Source organism: Salvelinus alpinus, chromosome 29 (genome assembly GCF_045679555.1).
Source record: "Salvelinus alpinus chromosome 29, SLU_Salpinus.1, whole genome shotgun sequence".
NCBI classification, from domain to species: Eukaryota; Metazoa; Chordata; class Actinopteri; order Salmoniformes; family Salmonidae; genus Salvelinus; species Salvelinus alpinus.
In genome coordinates this window covers 46,392,202-46,407,508 of record NC_092114.1, presented here as the reverse complement: position 1 = coordinate 46,407,508, position 15,307 = coordinate 46,392,202, and the positions used below count along the sequence as shown (strand labels likewise).

At 41.6% G+C, this 15,307-nt stretch overlaps 1 protein-coding gene across 1 annotated transcript in view; it reads left to right on the top strand.

Moving 5' to 3' along the window:
* Positions 1 to 15,307, top strand: part of LOC139559090 (probable ATP-dependent RNA helicase ddx6) — a 51,825-nt gene that overhangs the window by 11,990 nt on the left and 24,528 nt on the right. Inside the window, exons 6-10 of the mRNA XM_071374794.1 lie at positions 1,315 to 1,461; positions 5,752 to 5,846; positions 6,153 to 6,275; positions 10,818 to 10,946; positions 14,919 to 15,035. Of these exons, the coding sequence (XP_071230895.1) occupies positions 1,315 to 1,461; positions 5,752 to 5,846; positions 6,153 to 6,275; positions 10,818 to 10,946; positions 14,919 to 15,035 (611 nt within the window). The remainder of the gene's footprint in view (positions 1 to 1,314; positions 1,462 to 5,751; positions 5,847 to 6,152; positions 6,276 to 10,817; positions 10,947 to 14,918; positions 15,036 to 15,307) is intronic.

Sequence of the window (15,307 nt, the reverse complement as noted above, 5' to 3'; positions counted from 1 at the left end):
ACCATAATTTGCAAATAAATTCATAAAAAATCCTACAATGTGATTTTCTGGATTTTTTTTCTCATTTTGTCTGTCATAGTTGAAATGTACCTATGATGAAAATTACAGGCCTCTCATCTTTTTAAGTGGGAGAACTTGCACAATTGGTGGCTGACTAAATACTTTTTTGCCCCACTGTATGTGAGAGTGGATTCTCAGCCCTCACTAGCATGAAAACTACATACAGGCGCAGACTGTGTGGAAAATGATTTAAGACAGACTCTCTCCCCAATACAACCCAACATTGCAGAATTATGTGCATCCTTTCAAGCACACCCTTCAGTACCCTGTGGTGAGTTATTCACCATTTTTTGTAATCAAATAAGGTTTTATATGTAAGATGCAAGAGCAAAATGATTGATTATTATTTGTGTCCTGGTCCTATAAGAGCTCTTTGTCACTTCCCACAAGCTGGGTTGTGACAAACTCACACTCATTCTTATGTTTAATAAATGTATTGTGTGTGTGGGGCAGGCTTTCAATGATGGCAAAAAACAACATTTGAGAGTGCGCTGACCCTGGTGCTAGAGGGGGTACGCAGCTGGAGGTTGAATGTACTGGACTATAAAAAGTTTGGGAACCACTGATTTAGAAGATACTGTTGCACAAACAACATGCTGTTTTTGGTCTAAACCATCACTGGTATTATCGGGCTGTATAGCTAATTAAATTTGCTCTGACTCAGTACATTTAATTAGCTAGCGATTCACATTAGCGGCTAACAAGATTTTGCCCAACTTGCTAAGAAAAGACAAACTAGCTGTTTGCAGATGTAAGAAACAAACTAATGGTGTAATTATAGAACGCTAGTGGATCTACATTAAGAAGCAAAGCGAAAACGGCATTGTTGTCATCAACATTGTTGCATGTGGTGCATTGACCATGCAGACTGAAAGCAAGTGTCTGGTGGTTGAGGATCAACAATGCGCTCCTTGAGTGATGGGGCAGGGCTAGGTCTGTTTGGAAAGAGGAATGGAGAGAGAGAGCACAGAGAGGGATGACTCAAGTAATGAAGTAAACTATAAAAATGGACATTGCGCGCAGCATGTCATTTTAACAAACCAATCCTGCAAATGCCATTTATAGAAGTTGAAGTAAAAACCCAAACCGGCCCGTGCATCAATACCGGTATATCGTAAAATACAGTATACCGCCCAGCCCTACTGCGCCCCTCTTCCTACTTTTCCCTCCCTCTCTGTCAAACCTCATTGTCTTGCACTTTCGCTATCTATATCTCTTATATTTACCCATATCCACTTCGTCCTCTCTCCCAAGCTATTGTGATGGTGCCCACTCGTGAGCTGGCCCTGCAGGTGAGCCAGATCAGTATCCAAATCAGCAAGCACCTGGGCGGAGTGAAAGTCATGGCCACCACGGGTGGCACCAACCTGCGAGATGACATCATGCGCCTGGACGAGACTGGTAAAGACCCAACAGCATCACATTGTCACTTCATACCAAGAGTGGTGTCTTGCGACGTACACAGTTGAAGTCGGATGTTTACATACACTTTGGTCATTAAAACTCGTTTTTCAACCACTCCACAAATTTCTTGTTAACAAACTATAGTTTTGGCAAGTCGGTTAGGACATCTACTTGGTGCATGACACGTCATTTTTCCAACAATTGTTTACAGATTATTTCACCTATAATTCACTGTATTACAATTCCAGTGGGTCAGAAGTTTACAAACACTAAGTTGACTGTGCCTTTAAACAGGTTGAAAAATTCCAGAAAATGATGTCATGGCTTTAGAAGCTTCTGATAGGCTAATTGACATATTTTGAGTCAATTGGAGGTGTACCTGTGGATGTATTTCAAGGCCTACCTTCAAACTCAGTGCCTCTTTGCTTGACATCATGGGAAAATCAAAAGAAATCAGCCAAGACCTCAGGGGGAAAAAATGTAGACCTCCCCAAGTCTGATTCATCCTTGGGAGCAATTTCCCAAGGCTTGAAGGTACCACGTTCATCTGTACAAACAGTAGTACGCAAGTATAAACACCATGGGACCATGCAGCCATCATACCGCTCAGGAAGGAGAGGCGTTCTGTCTCCTAGAGATGAACGTACTTTGGTGCAAATCAATCCCAGAACAACGAAGGACCTTGTGAAGATGCTGGAGGAAACGGGTACAAAAGTAGCTACATCCACAGTAAAACGAGTCCTATATCGACAACCTGAAAGGCTGCTCAGCAAGGAAGAAGCCACTGCTCCAAAACCTCCATTAAAAAAGCCAGACTACGGTTTGCAACTGCACATGGGAACAAAGATCGTACTTTTTGGAGAAATGTCCTCTGGTCTGATGAAACAAAATATAACTGTTTGGCCATAATGACCATCGTTATGTTTGGAGGAAAAAGGGGAAGGCTTGCAAGCTGAAGAACACCATCCCAACCGTGAAGCACCGGGGTGGCAGCATCATGTTGTGGGGGTGCTTTGCTGCAGGAGGGACTGGTGCACTTCACAAAATAGATGGCATCATGAGGACATAAAATGATGTAGATATACTTGAAGCAACATCCCAAGACATCAGTCAGGAAGTTAAAGCTTGGTCGCAAATGGGTCTTCCAAATGGACAATGACCCCAAGCAAACATCCAAAGTTGTGAAAAATGGCTTAAGGACAACAAAGTCAAGGTTTTGGAGTGGCCATAACAAAGCTCATCCCATGGAAAATGTGTGTGCAGAACTGAAAAAGCGTGTGCGAGCAGTAAGGCCTTCAAACCTGACTAAGTTACACGAGCTCTGTCAGGGGGAATGGGCCAAAATTCACCCAACTTATTGTGGGAAGCTTGTGGAAGGCTACCCAAAATGTTTGACTCAAGTTAAACAATTTAAAGGCAATGCTACCAAATACTAATTGAGTGTATGTAAACTTCTGACCCACTGAGAATGTGATGAAAGAAATAAAAGCTGAAATAAGTAATTCTCTCTACTATTATTCTGACATTTCACATTCTTAAAATAAAGTGAGGGTCTTAACTGACTTATGACAGGGAATTTTTACTAGGATTAAATGTCAGGAATTGTGAAACTGAGTTTAAATGTTATTTGTCTATGTAATCTTCCGACTTCAACTGTATACAGTGCCTTTAGGAAGTATTCAGATCCCTTTACTTTTTCCACATTTTGTTACGTTAGACTTATTCTAAAATCAATTAAATCAAACATTTCCCTCAGCAATTTACACAATACCCCATAATGAGTAAGCAAAAACAGGTTTTTAGAAATGTTTGCAAATTTATTACATCTAAAAAAACAAATAGCCTTTTTACTTAAGAATAAGTGTGGCTCAGTGGTCCCGTGTGGCTCAGTTGGTAGAGCATGGCGCTTGCAACGCCAGGGTTGTGGGTTCATTCCCCACGGGGGGACCAGGATGAATATGTATAAACTTTCCAATTTGTATGTCGCTCTGGATAAGAGCGTCTGCTAAATGACTTAAATGTAAATGTAAATGTAAGAATTCAGACCCTTTCCCATGAGACTCAAAATTGAGCTCATGTGCTTCCTGCCTTTGTCAGGGTGGTGACCAAGAACCCAAACTCACTCTGACAGAGCTCTAGAGTTCCTCTGTGGAGATGGGAGAACCTTCCAGAAGGACAACCATCTCTGTAGCACTCCACCAATTAGGCCTTTGTGGTAGTGGCCAGATGGTAGCCACTCCTCAGTAGAAGGCACATGACAGCCCACTTGGAGTTTGCCAAAAGGTACCTAAAGGACTCTAACCATGAGACACAAGATTATCTGGTCTGATGAAACCAAGATTGAACTCTTTGGCCTGAATGCCAAGTGTCACACCTGGAGGAAACATGGCACCATCCCTACGATGAAGCATGGTGGTGGCAGCATGATACTGTGGGTATGTTTTTCATCGACAGGGACTGTGAGACTAGTCAGGATCAAGGGAAAGATGAACAGAGCAAAGTAAAGAGATCCTTGATGAAAACCTGCTCCCTGCAGAGCGCTCAGGACCTCAGACTGGGACGAAGGTTCACCTTCCAACAGGACAATGACCCTAAGCACACTGCCAAGACAATGCAGGAGTGGCTTCGGGACAAGTCTCTGAATGTCCTTGAGTGGCCCAGCCAGAGCCCGGACTTGAACCTGATTGAACATCTCAGGAGAGACCTGAAAATAGCTGTGCAGCTAGGCTCCCCATCCAACCTGACAGTTTGAGTAGATCTGCTGAGAAGAATGGGAGAAACTCCAAATACAGTTGTACAATATACAGTGGGGTTTGAAATAGACACCCTTGATAAACATGAGCAATAATTACTGTGGAAAATTGAATAATTGAATTACTGAGCCTATATTGTGTGCTCAATGTTTTTGTTTTTTAATTTTTTATTCTCAAATGTTTTATGAGTTGGTTAACACCATTGGAAGGTATCTTAGACCATTTCTCCATACAGTATATTTTATCATTCATCTGTGCTTATGGACTGCCCTCCACAGGTTTTTAAAGCGTTTCAAATCCAGAGACTGAGATGGCCTTTGCAAAATGTTGATTTTTGTGGCCAAATGGCCATTTCTTTGATGTATGCCTGGGGTTATTGTCTTGCTGGAAGATCGACTTGCAATCAAGTGTCAGCCTCCTGGTAGAGGCAACTGGGTTTTTGGCTAAATTGTTCTGGTACTGGGTAAAGTTCATGATGCCGTTGACCTTAACAAGGGCCCCAGTACCAGTTGAAGCACAACATCAAAGATCCACCACAATATTTTACAGTGGGTCTGGGATTATTTTCTGCTAATGCGTTCTCATTTCGATGCCCCTGGTGTGAGTGGGCAAAGAGCTCTATTTTCATGTCGTCTGACCATAGCACCAGTTCTAATTCAAGTGCCAATGTCATTTAGCAAACTCCAGATGTTTGTTTATTTGTTTTATGACATCAAAAAGAGCTCTTTGGCCACACCAGTGGTGGGTTTGGCATTGACACGAGTGCATGTGCAGAGCAGAATCCCATACGTACTGTAAATTATGGTGGGGGGGGGGGGGGTCTTTGATGTAATGTGGCTATTTTTCTTCCACTGGTCCTGGGGCCCTTATGGTCAACCGCATCATCAACCTTATCCAGTACCCAGGACATTTTATCAAAAACCTGGTTGTCTCTGCCCAGGAGGCTGACACTTGAACGCAATCTTCCAGCAAGACCGTAACCCCAAGCACACATCAACATTCGCAAAGAATTTGTCAATTGGCCACAATTAACATTTTGCAATGGCCATCTCTCTCTCTCTGGACCTGAAACACATCTGTGGTTTGAATTTAAAAGGGCAGTCTGTAAGCGCAGCCAAAGGATATCAACGATCTGGAAGGATTCTGTATGGAGGAATGGTCTAGGAACGCTCGTAGAACATTTTAGAAAAGGGCTCAGTGCCGTTATCCTTGCAAGGTATGGTATTGCAAACGGGTGTCAATCATTTTTACCCCCTACCTTTTTTGAGAATAAAGTTATTTGTTAATTACTATTAATTGCTAAACAAAATCTCCTTCTGAGCAATTGTATTAGTATAATATAATTTCCCAATTTTGTTTTGCGCATTAGATATAGTGCTGTATTTGAATTATTTGTCATTTTTGCTAATCTTTATCAAAGATGTCAATTATGGACCCCACTGTACACTACAAACAAGTCACACAACCTCAAAGCTGTACACTTGCACATCTGTAATGGTGGTGTTTCTGATATATATATTTTTTCCACTCTCAGTGCATGTGGTCATTGCCACACCTGGCAGGATCTTGGATTTGATAAAGAAGGGCGTGGCCAAAGTGGATAGAGTTCAGATGATGGTGATGGATGAGGTGAGTGTGTGAATACATGTGGTACCTGAGTCAATCAACCACGCAATATACTCAGCTACTGTAGATGACTCCAGAGAATCAGTCCATGAGCTATTTTGTTACAAGTCACTCACTATTCTTCATCAGGGCCCATCAAATCTGTTCTGGTGTATCTATCTACCAAAGAGGTTAAAGGAGCTACATGTAATATTTTCCCCTGCAACCAGCGCCGTATGTCAATTACACAACAGTAGTAGCAATTTAATAGATGCTTTTTAGAACGCTGCTAATGCTCCTCTTAATAATAATGTCATCTCTTCCTCACAGGCGGACAAGCTGCTGTCTCAGGACTTTGTGGTGCTCATCGAGGATATCATCAGTTTCCTGGGCAAGGGCCGTCAGATCCTGCTGTACTCTGCCACCTTCCCCATCAGCGTGCAGAAGTTCATGGTGAGTAGTGCCACATGGTGCTGAGCCACAAGTTGGCAGCCATGTGGTCTCACCAACAGGCCAGTCTGTTTTGCTCTTCCATAATGATACGATATACAGTACATTTGGAAAGTATTCAGACCCCTTGACTTTTTTCCTAAAAAAATTGCGTTACAGCCTTATTCCAAAATGTATGAAAAAATATACGTCACTTATACACACACTACCCCATAATGACAAAGTAAAAACAGTTTTTTAAAATATGTTTGCAAATTTATTACAAAAGCAAAAAACATACCTTATGTAAATAAGTATTCAGACCCTTTGTTTTGAGACTTGAAATTAAGCTCAGGTGCATCCTGTTTCCATTGCTCATCCTTGATGTTTCTACAACTTGTTTGGAGTCCACCGGTGCTAAATTCAATTGATCGGACATGATTTGGAAAGGCACACACCTTTCAATATAAGGTCCCACAGTTGACAGTGCATGTCAGAGCAAAAACCAAGGAATGAGGTGGAAGGAATTGTCCGTAGACCTAGACAGGATTGTGTCGAGGCACAGATTTGGGGAAGGGTACCAAAAAATGTCTGCAGCATTGAAGGTCCCCAAGAACACAGTGGCCTCCATCATTCTTAAATGGAAGAATTTTGGAATCTTCCTAGAGCTGTCCACCCAGCCAAACTGAGCAATCTGGGGAGAAGGGCCTTGGTCAGGTAGGTGACCAAGAACCCAATGCTCACTCTGACAGAGGTCTAGAGTTCCTCGGTGGAGATAGGAGAACCTTCCAGAAGGATAACCATCTCTGCAGCACTCCAACAGTAATGGCCTTTTATGGTAGAGTGTCCAGACGGAAGCTACTCCTCAGTAAAAGGTACATGACAGCCCGTTTGGAGTTTGCCAAAAGGCACCTAAAGGACTCTCAAACCATGAGAAACAAGATTCTCTGGTCTGATGAAACCAAGATTGGACTCTTTGGCCTGAATGCCAAGTGTCACATCTGGAGGAAACCTAGCATCCTCCCTATGGTGAAGCATGGTAGTGGCAGCGTCATGCTGTGGATGTTTTTTAGTGGCATGGACTGTGAGACTAGTCAGAATCAAGGGAAAGATGAGCCGAGCAAAGTACAGAGCAGTCTTTAATGAAAACCTGCTCCAGAGCGCTCAGGACCTGTCTGTGGCAAGGGTTCACCTTCCAACAGGGCAACGACCCTAAGCACACAACCAAGACAACTCAGGAGTGGCTTCGGGACAAGTCTTTGAGTGGACCAGCCAGAGCTCGGACTTGAACCTGATCGAACTACTCTGGAGAGACTTGAAAATAGTTGTGCAGCGACCCTCCCATCCATCTGAACTTGATAGGATCTGCAGAGAAGAATAGGAGAAACTCTCCAAATACAGGTGTGCCAAGCTTGTAGCGTCATAGCTAAGATAATTTGAGGCTGTAATTGCTTCCAAAGGTGCTTCAACAAAGCACTGAGTAAAAGGGTCTGAATACTGAGAATGTGATATTTCAGTTTTGTATTTTTTTAAATAAATTTGCAAAAATTCTCAACCTGTTTTTGCTTTGTCATTGTGTAGATTGAGAAATCAAAATGAATTCATTTCAGAATATAGCTGTCCCATAACAAAATGTGGAAAAAGTCCAGGTGTCTGAATCATTTCCAAATGCACTGTACAGTAGTGGCCAAAAATTGAGAATGATGCATATTAATTTTCACAAAGTATGCTGCCTCAGTTTGTATGATGGCAATTTGCATATCTTCTTATGGCTGGGATCCAGTTAACCGGATCGATTTGACAACAGCCAGTGACAGTGCAGGGCGCCAAATTCATAACAGAAATCTCATTATTAAAATTCCTCAGACATACAAGTATTTTACACCATTTTAAAGATAAACTTGTTGTTAATCTCACCACAGTGTCCGATTTTCAAAAAGGCTTTACGACGAAAGCACAACATATCATTATGATAGGTCAGCACCTATTCACAAAAAACACAGCCATTTTTCCAGCCAAAGAGAGGAGTCACAAAAAGCAGAAATGGAGAGAAAATTAATCACTAACCTTTGAGGATATTCATCAGATGACACTCATAGGACTTTGTTACACAATACATGTATGTTTTGTTCGATAAAGTTCATATTTATATACAAAAATCTCAGTTTACATTGGCGTGTTATGTTCAGTAATGTTTTGCCTCAAACATCCGGTGATTTTGCAGAGTGCCACATCAATTTACAGAAATACTCATAATAAACATTGATAAAAAATACAAGTATTATACATGGAACTTTAGATAAACCTCTCCTTAATGCAACCGCTGTGTCAGATTTCAAAAAGACGTTACAGAAAAAGCACACCATGCTATAATCTGAGTACGGTGCTCAGAGCCCAAAAAAGCCATAAAGATATCCGCCATGTTGTGGAGTCAACAGATGTCAGAATAGCATTATAAATATTCACTTTGATGATCTTCATCAGAATGCACTCCCAGGAAGCCGAGTTCCACAATAAATGTTTGATTTGTTCCATAAAGTCCATCATTTATGTCCAAATACCTCCTTTTTGTTTGCGCGTTCAGTACACAATCCAAACTCACGACGTGCGGGAAAGTCCATGCGAAAGTTCAGACAAAAAGTCATATTACAGTTCGTAGAAACATGTCAAACGATGTATAGAATCAATCTTCAGGATGTTTTTATTATAAATCTTCAATAATGTTCCAACCGGAGAATTCCTTTGTCTGTAGAAATGCGATGGAACGAAGGTCTAACTCTCACGTGGACGCGCTTGGTCAGCTCATGGCACTCTGCCAGACCCCTGACTCAAAGAGCCCTCATTTACCCCTCCTTCACAGTAGAAGCATCAAACAAGGTTCTAAATACTGTTGACATCTAGTGGAAGCCTTAGGAAGTGCAATTTGACCAATACCCCACTGTATATTCGATAGGCGATGAGTTGAAAAACTACAAACCTCAGATTTCCCACTTCCTGGTTGGATTTTTTTCTCAGGTTTTTGCCTGCCATATGAGTTCTGTTATACTCACAGACATCATTCAAACAGTTTTAAAAACCTCAGAGTGTTTTCTATCCAAATATGGGCCTGAGTAGCAGGCAGTTTACTCTGGGCACCTTATTCATCCAAATGTGAAAATGCTGCCCCCTAGCCCAAACAGGTTAATATTGTCTTTACATCTACTAAATAACGTGTGAAATTTGATTCAGAATGGACCATTATCATGCACCTGTATTGACACACATGTCATCTATGCACTTAAATAGTGAATGGAGGATGCTTATTATTTTTTTCCTTCCAGTTATTTTCATGCCAGCCAGGTAGACTATACTCCTGTTGTAAATATAAGCAATGTGCTTAATATTAAGTAAGTTGAAAAATATAGCAGGCCTAGCCTACTAGAAAGCTGACCCTCCTATTTTTAGTAGAAGCCATCATTCTGTTTTTTTGCACAATTGCATAGCCTATTGAAATGTTGCTCTGAAGTGTTTGATTTAGATTTGCATTGATGTCAGAGTGATTAGAGGGACAATAGAGTGCTGAGTACCAGGCAGTTAGCAAGTCACGTGGTCACGTGGAATTGACTTCCTTCATGACTCGTGACCGCCGGTGTGGTGGAAATGTGGTCACCGCAACAGCCCTAATCATTGGTGTATAAGTCTACACCGATGAAGAGCTGTTGTTGAACTTGACATACTTGACACTTGACCTGTCCAGTACCCACAAGGTAATGCTGGGGTCTGTCTGTAGGTGGGCGAGTTTGTAACAGAGAAGGTGAGGCTGCATGCAGAGAGCTCCAGGAAAAGGATCCACACCATCCAATAATTATATTTAGCTTGGTAACCCCCCCCCCCCCCCCCCCCCAGCTTAGACAGATCTTAGATGTCTGCCAGATCATCTGAGCTTTCCTTCAGTAGCTGTCCCCTGATTTTTTTTTTTTATTAAAAAAAATTGGTCTGGTCCTTTTCGCTTTGTTGGATTTGACTCTTGAAGACCTGTCTCACCTCAATGGTTTGCTCCATCCAAAGCGTAGAGGTTCAGTTGCTGCCTCTGGCTTTATAGTTACAGTGGAAAAGTCATCATTATAAAAGTGTTGTTTATTGACAAACTGTTCCGTCTCCTTTTGTTTTTCCCTTGGGTTTTCTTCTTGGCTTGCCCGGGTAGGGTTTGCAAGGCCCTGCCAGGCCTGCTTGAGGTTCACTGTGTGGAACATGGTTCCACTAGCTTTTTGTAGTTGTCCTTAGCTTGGGTTATTTGTTGTTTTTCTGTCCTTTGCAGGGTTTTCAGTTCTTGGTTGCCAGGGTCTAGCCGTGTGTGTGTGTGTGTGTGTGTGTGTGTGTGTGTGTGTGTGTGTGTGTGTGTGTGTGTGTGTGTGTGTGTGTGTGTGTGTGTGTGTGTGTGTGTGTGTGTGTGTGTGTGTGTGTGTGTGTGTAGGCAGGCGCACACGTGTGTAGTTATTCCAGCATTGATTTACTCTGGCTCTTCCATAACTCTCCCTTTTTATTCATTTTTTCCTATCCCCACTCCACGTTTTCCCTCTTGTCCAGGCCAAGCACCTGCAGAAGCCCTATGAGATCAACCTGATGGAGGAGCTGACTCTGAAGGGCATCACCCAGTACTACGCCTACGTCACTGAGAGACAAAAGGTCCACTGTCTCAACACACTCTTCTCCAGGGTAAGCCATCGCACTATCGACCACAAACACGTGTGAATGTACATGTAGTGGGCACAGATTAGTATACAATAGAGCCTTTACAGGCAACCTTTATTAACATTTGTCAAACTTTTTATAGTCCCGTACACCTTCAAACATTCAACCTTCAGCTGCGTATACCCCCTATAGCACCAGGTTCAGTGCACTCAAATGTTTTTTTTGCCAGCATTGTAAGCCTGCCACACACACACACGATACATTTCTTAAACATGTGAGTGAGTGAGGTTTTTGTCCCAACCCTGCTCGTGGGAGTGACAGAGCTCTTATAGGACCAGGACACAAATAATAATAATCAATAATTTTGCTCTTTATTTAACCATCTTACATATAAAACCTTATTTATTTATACAAAATTGTGATTAACTCACCACAGGGTATTGAAGGGTGTGCTTGAAAGGATGCACATAATTCTGCAATGTTGGGTTGTATTGGGGAGAGAGTCTGTCTTAAATCATTTCCCACACAGTCTGTGCCTGTATTTAGTTTTCATGCTAGTGAGGGCTGAGAATCCACTCTCACATAGGTACGTGGTTGCAAATGGCATAAATGTCTTAACAGCACGATTTGCCATGGCAGAATACTCTGAGTGCAGCCCTATCCAGAAATCTGGCAGTGGCTTCTGATTTTAAATTCAATTTTCACAGAACCGCTTGTTGCAATTTCGATGAGGCTCTCTTGTTCAGATATCGGCAAGTGGACTGGAGGCAAGGCATGAAAGGGATAACGAATCCAGTTGTTTGTGTCGTATGTTTCTGGAATGTAACTGCGCACCCAGCTCACTCAGGTGCTTCGCTATATCACATTTGACATAGTCCGTAAGCTTGAGTTCATTTTCACAAAAAATATCATACAGTGATGAGACCTGCGTGCTGTCCTTGTTAATGCAGACGGAGAAGAGCTCCAACTTCTTAATCATCGCCACAGTTTGGTCCCGCACATTGAATACAGTTGCGGAGAGTCCCTGTAATCCTAGATTCAGATCATTCAGGCGAGAAAAAACATTACCCAGATAGGCCTGTCTTGTCAAACTCGTCAGACACGTGAAAATTATAGTCAGTAAAGAACTTTAAGCTCATCTCTCAATTAAAAAAAAACATGTCAATACGTTGCCCCTTTATAACCAGCACACTTCTTTCTGTATGTTGTAAAAGCGTTACATGGTCACTGCCCATATCATTGTATAATGCAGAAAATACACGAGAGTTCAGGGACCTTGCTTTAACATAGTTAACCATTTTCACTGTAGTGTCCAAAACGTCTTTCAAGCTGTCAGGCATTGCTGCAGTGTACCCAAGTGACGTCGGGAGCAACTGCTTGCACGCGTGTTACCACTCCACTATGTCTACCTGTTATGGCTTTTGCGCCTTCAGTACAGATACCAACACATCTTGACCACCAAAGTCCATTTGATGTCACAAAGCTGTCCAGTAAAAAAATATCCTCTCCTGTTGTCCTGGTTTTCAATGGTTTGCAGAAGAGGATGTCTTTCTTAATTGACCCCCCCCCCATAAACATAACGAACATATACCAGGAGCTGTACCAGGCCCACCACGTCTGACTCATCCAGCTGTAGCGCATGGAATTTACTGGCTTGATGGCGACGCAGTAATTGTTTCGAAACATCTCCTGCGTTATTTACATTTACAGTTATCACTGATGCGCAGTGAAAGTGTTTGATGAAGGCATTCTGTATCATTATTTTTTTTTTTTTACCTTTTCCCCCAGCATTGTCCCAGCCGTATCTGCAGCAGCAGGAAGAATTAAGTCCTCCACAATAGTATGGGGCTTTCCTGTCCTAGCCAATCGGTAGCGCACCGCTTCTAGCCCCTTGTTATTAATGGTATCTGTTGCTTTTATACGTGTCTTACTACTCATTAAGTCGTCTTAATTCTCAATCAAACTCCCGTGGCTTATTTTTCAAATCGGCATGTTTTGCTTCTAAATGTCTGCGCAAGAGTGCAGATTTCATCGAGTTGTGAGTGGAGTGTGAGGCCCCGGTGCACAACTGAGCAAGAGGACAAGTACATTAGTGTCTAGTTTGAGAAACAGACGCCTCACTAGTCCTCAACTGGCAGCTTCATTAAATAGTACCCGCAAAACACCAGTCTCAATGTCAACAGTGAAGGGACGTCTCTGGGATGCTGGCTTTCTAGGCAGATTTGCAAAGAAAAAGCTCTGACTGGCCAATAAAAATAAGAGATTAAGATGGGGAAAAGAACACAGACACTGGACAGAGGAACTTTGCCTAGAAGGCCAGCATCCCGGAGTTGCTTCTTCACTGTTGACGTTAAGACTTGTGTTTTGCGGGTACTATTTAATAAAGCTGCCAGTTGAGGACTTGTGAGGCATCTGTTCCTCAAACTAGACACGAATGTACTTGTACTCTTTCTCTGTTGCTCCGGGGCCAAAAATATAATACTTTCCCCCAACTCTTCTCAATTAAACGTTAATTGCAAAGTAAGCTTACATGGCAGAAGTATACCATGAGTAAGTTTTTATCATTTGTATCTATTTGTTATTTTCAAACTTTGCCATGAAATGAGAAGCAGTACTACAGAACCATCGCCGGACCGGCACATTAGATGGCACATTCCTCACTTGCTAGATGCGCAATTAAAGGGGATTTACACTTCAATCAAAATGTGTTATTTCTCTTCCAGCCCTATAAATAAATTGTCTTTGATGTAATTTCAGCATTGACGAGGACTCAAAACATCCAATGTTTCTCTATCAACAATTGTTATTGAGAGTGAAAAACAAAAATACATTTAAACAAAATACAGCAATATAGTTTGAGTTAAATATCAAAGGCCCCCCCTTTGTTTTATTTCCCATTATTTGACTTTGTATATTGGCAGAACAGTGCACTACTTTCTCTTGTACACTAAGGACCTGGGGAAGAGAATAATGTGCCTATGTAATGGCTAGGAAGAAAATAGTAGCTGGCTATTTTTATTTTTTTTCTAAAAATATCTCATGCTAGAAAAGGTTGCAGACTGCTGATTTAGATATCCTTGAGTTATACAGTGTGTCAAAGTAGGCGACCAGTGTTTTGAATGGTGTACAGTGAGTGAATTTTAAAGCAGATAGTGTTAACAAACTAGCATAGCCTACCTATGTATTTTGCTTAGTGGCGCGCACTGTTGAGTTTTGGCCACATGAGAGATGCAGTGGTGTATGTCTTACTGTAACCTTATTCTTTTATATTTGTTGCTGTTATGTAGGAATACTGTTGTGATCTTGCAGACACTTGATCTAACTTTAATCAACAAGCACCATTTGCCAGAGTAGCCTGTTCTTTACTAGCCTGGGAACCAGTCTCTTTAGCTAATCCACTCCATGTCATGTGCCAAAGAGACTGGCCTTCCTGCCATTTTCAAATATGAATATTCTATAATGAGTTTAAGGAGAACAGAGGATTTGATTATGTAAATATTGGAACTTTTTTTGTTTGTCCAGATGAAACAGTCTGTCAAGTTGCTATCTCATGTCTAAATTCTCACACTAAATACAAACTGCAATTCCAACCACAAAATGTCTTAGTTTTGATTTTAAGTCTCAAAATACAAAAAACTTGCCTAGCTAAAAGCTACATTTGAGTTTTTTACATTCTATTTTTGAGGGCCAAATGTTGTCATGGAACATATTAATCTTATTTCCAATGAGCAACTCTGCGGTAAATCCTGCGCATATTGAACGTTGAGATTGCCGAAAGGCCAATCTCTTTGCAATGTCCGGGAAAAGTTGGAACCGCAGCCACTGATCTGTTAAACCCACTTCAGAAATGTTTACATTCATGTTAAACCATTGCCTAAGACCTGCCAGAACCCCGTATTTATTTTTGTTTAAGGCTTTGAGATTCTCATTATAATGAAAAGTGCTATATGAAGTACATCTCTGAATGTTTGTTAGTTTTAACATTTCCTTTCTCAGTTGCAGATCAATCAGTCCATCATCTTCTGTAACTCCACCCAGAGAGTTGAGCTGCTGGCTAAGAAGATCACCCAGCTGGGCTACTCCTGCTTCTACATCCACGCCAAGATGATGCAGGTCATCGATTTAGATTCACGCTTATTGTCCTACAAGAGGAAAATCTGCGGCCACTTTAAAAGGAGGGGAAACATTATCAGGGGTTGGAACCAAAATTATTTTCCAATCGTTTTGTTCTGAATATAACTTTTTTGTTCCACTGTTCCGACCAGCAAAATAACGTTCTGAACCCATTTAATCCTCAAAAGAGTAACGGCTTATCTTTCCTTTTTTAAACGTCTAAAATTTAATTTCTTTTTTTGCTCGACATTGGTGAAGTAATTTAATCAATG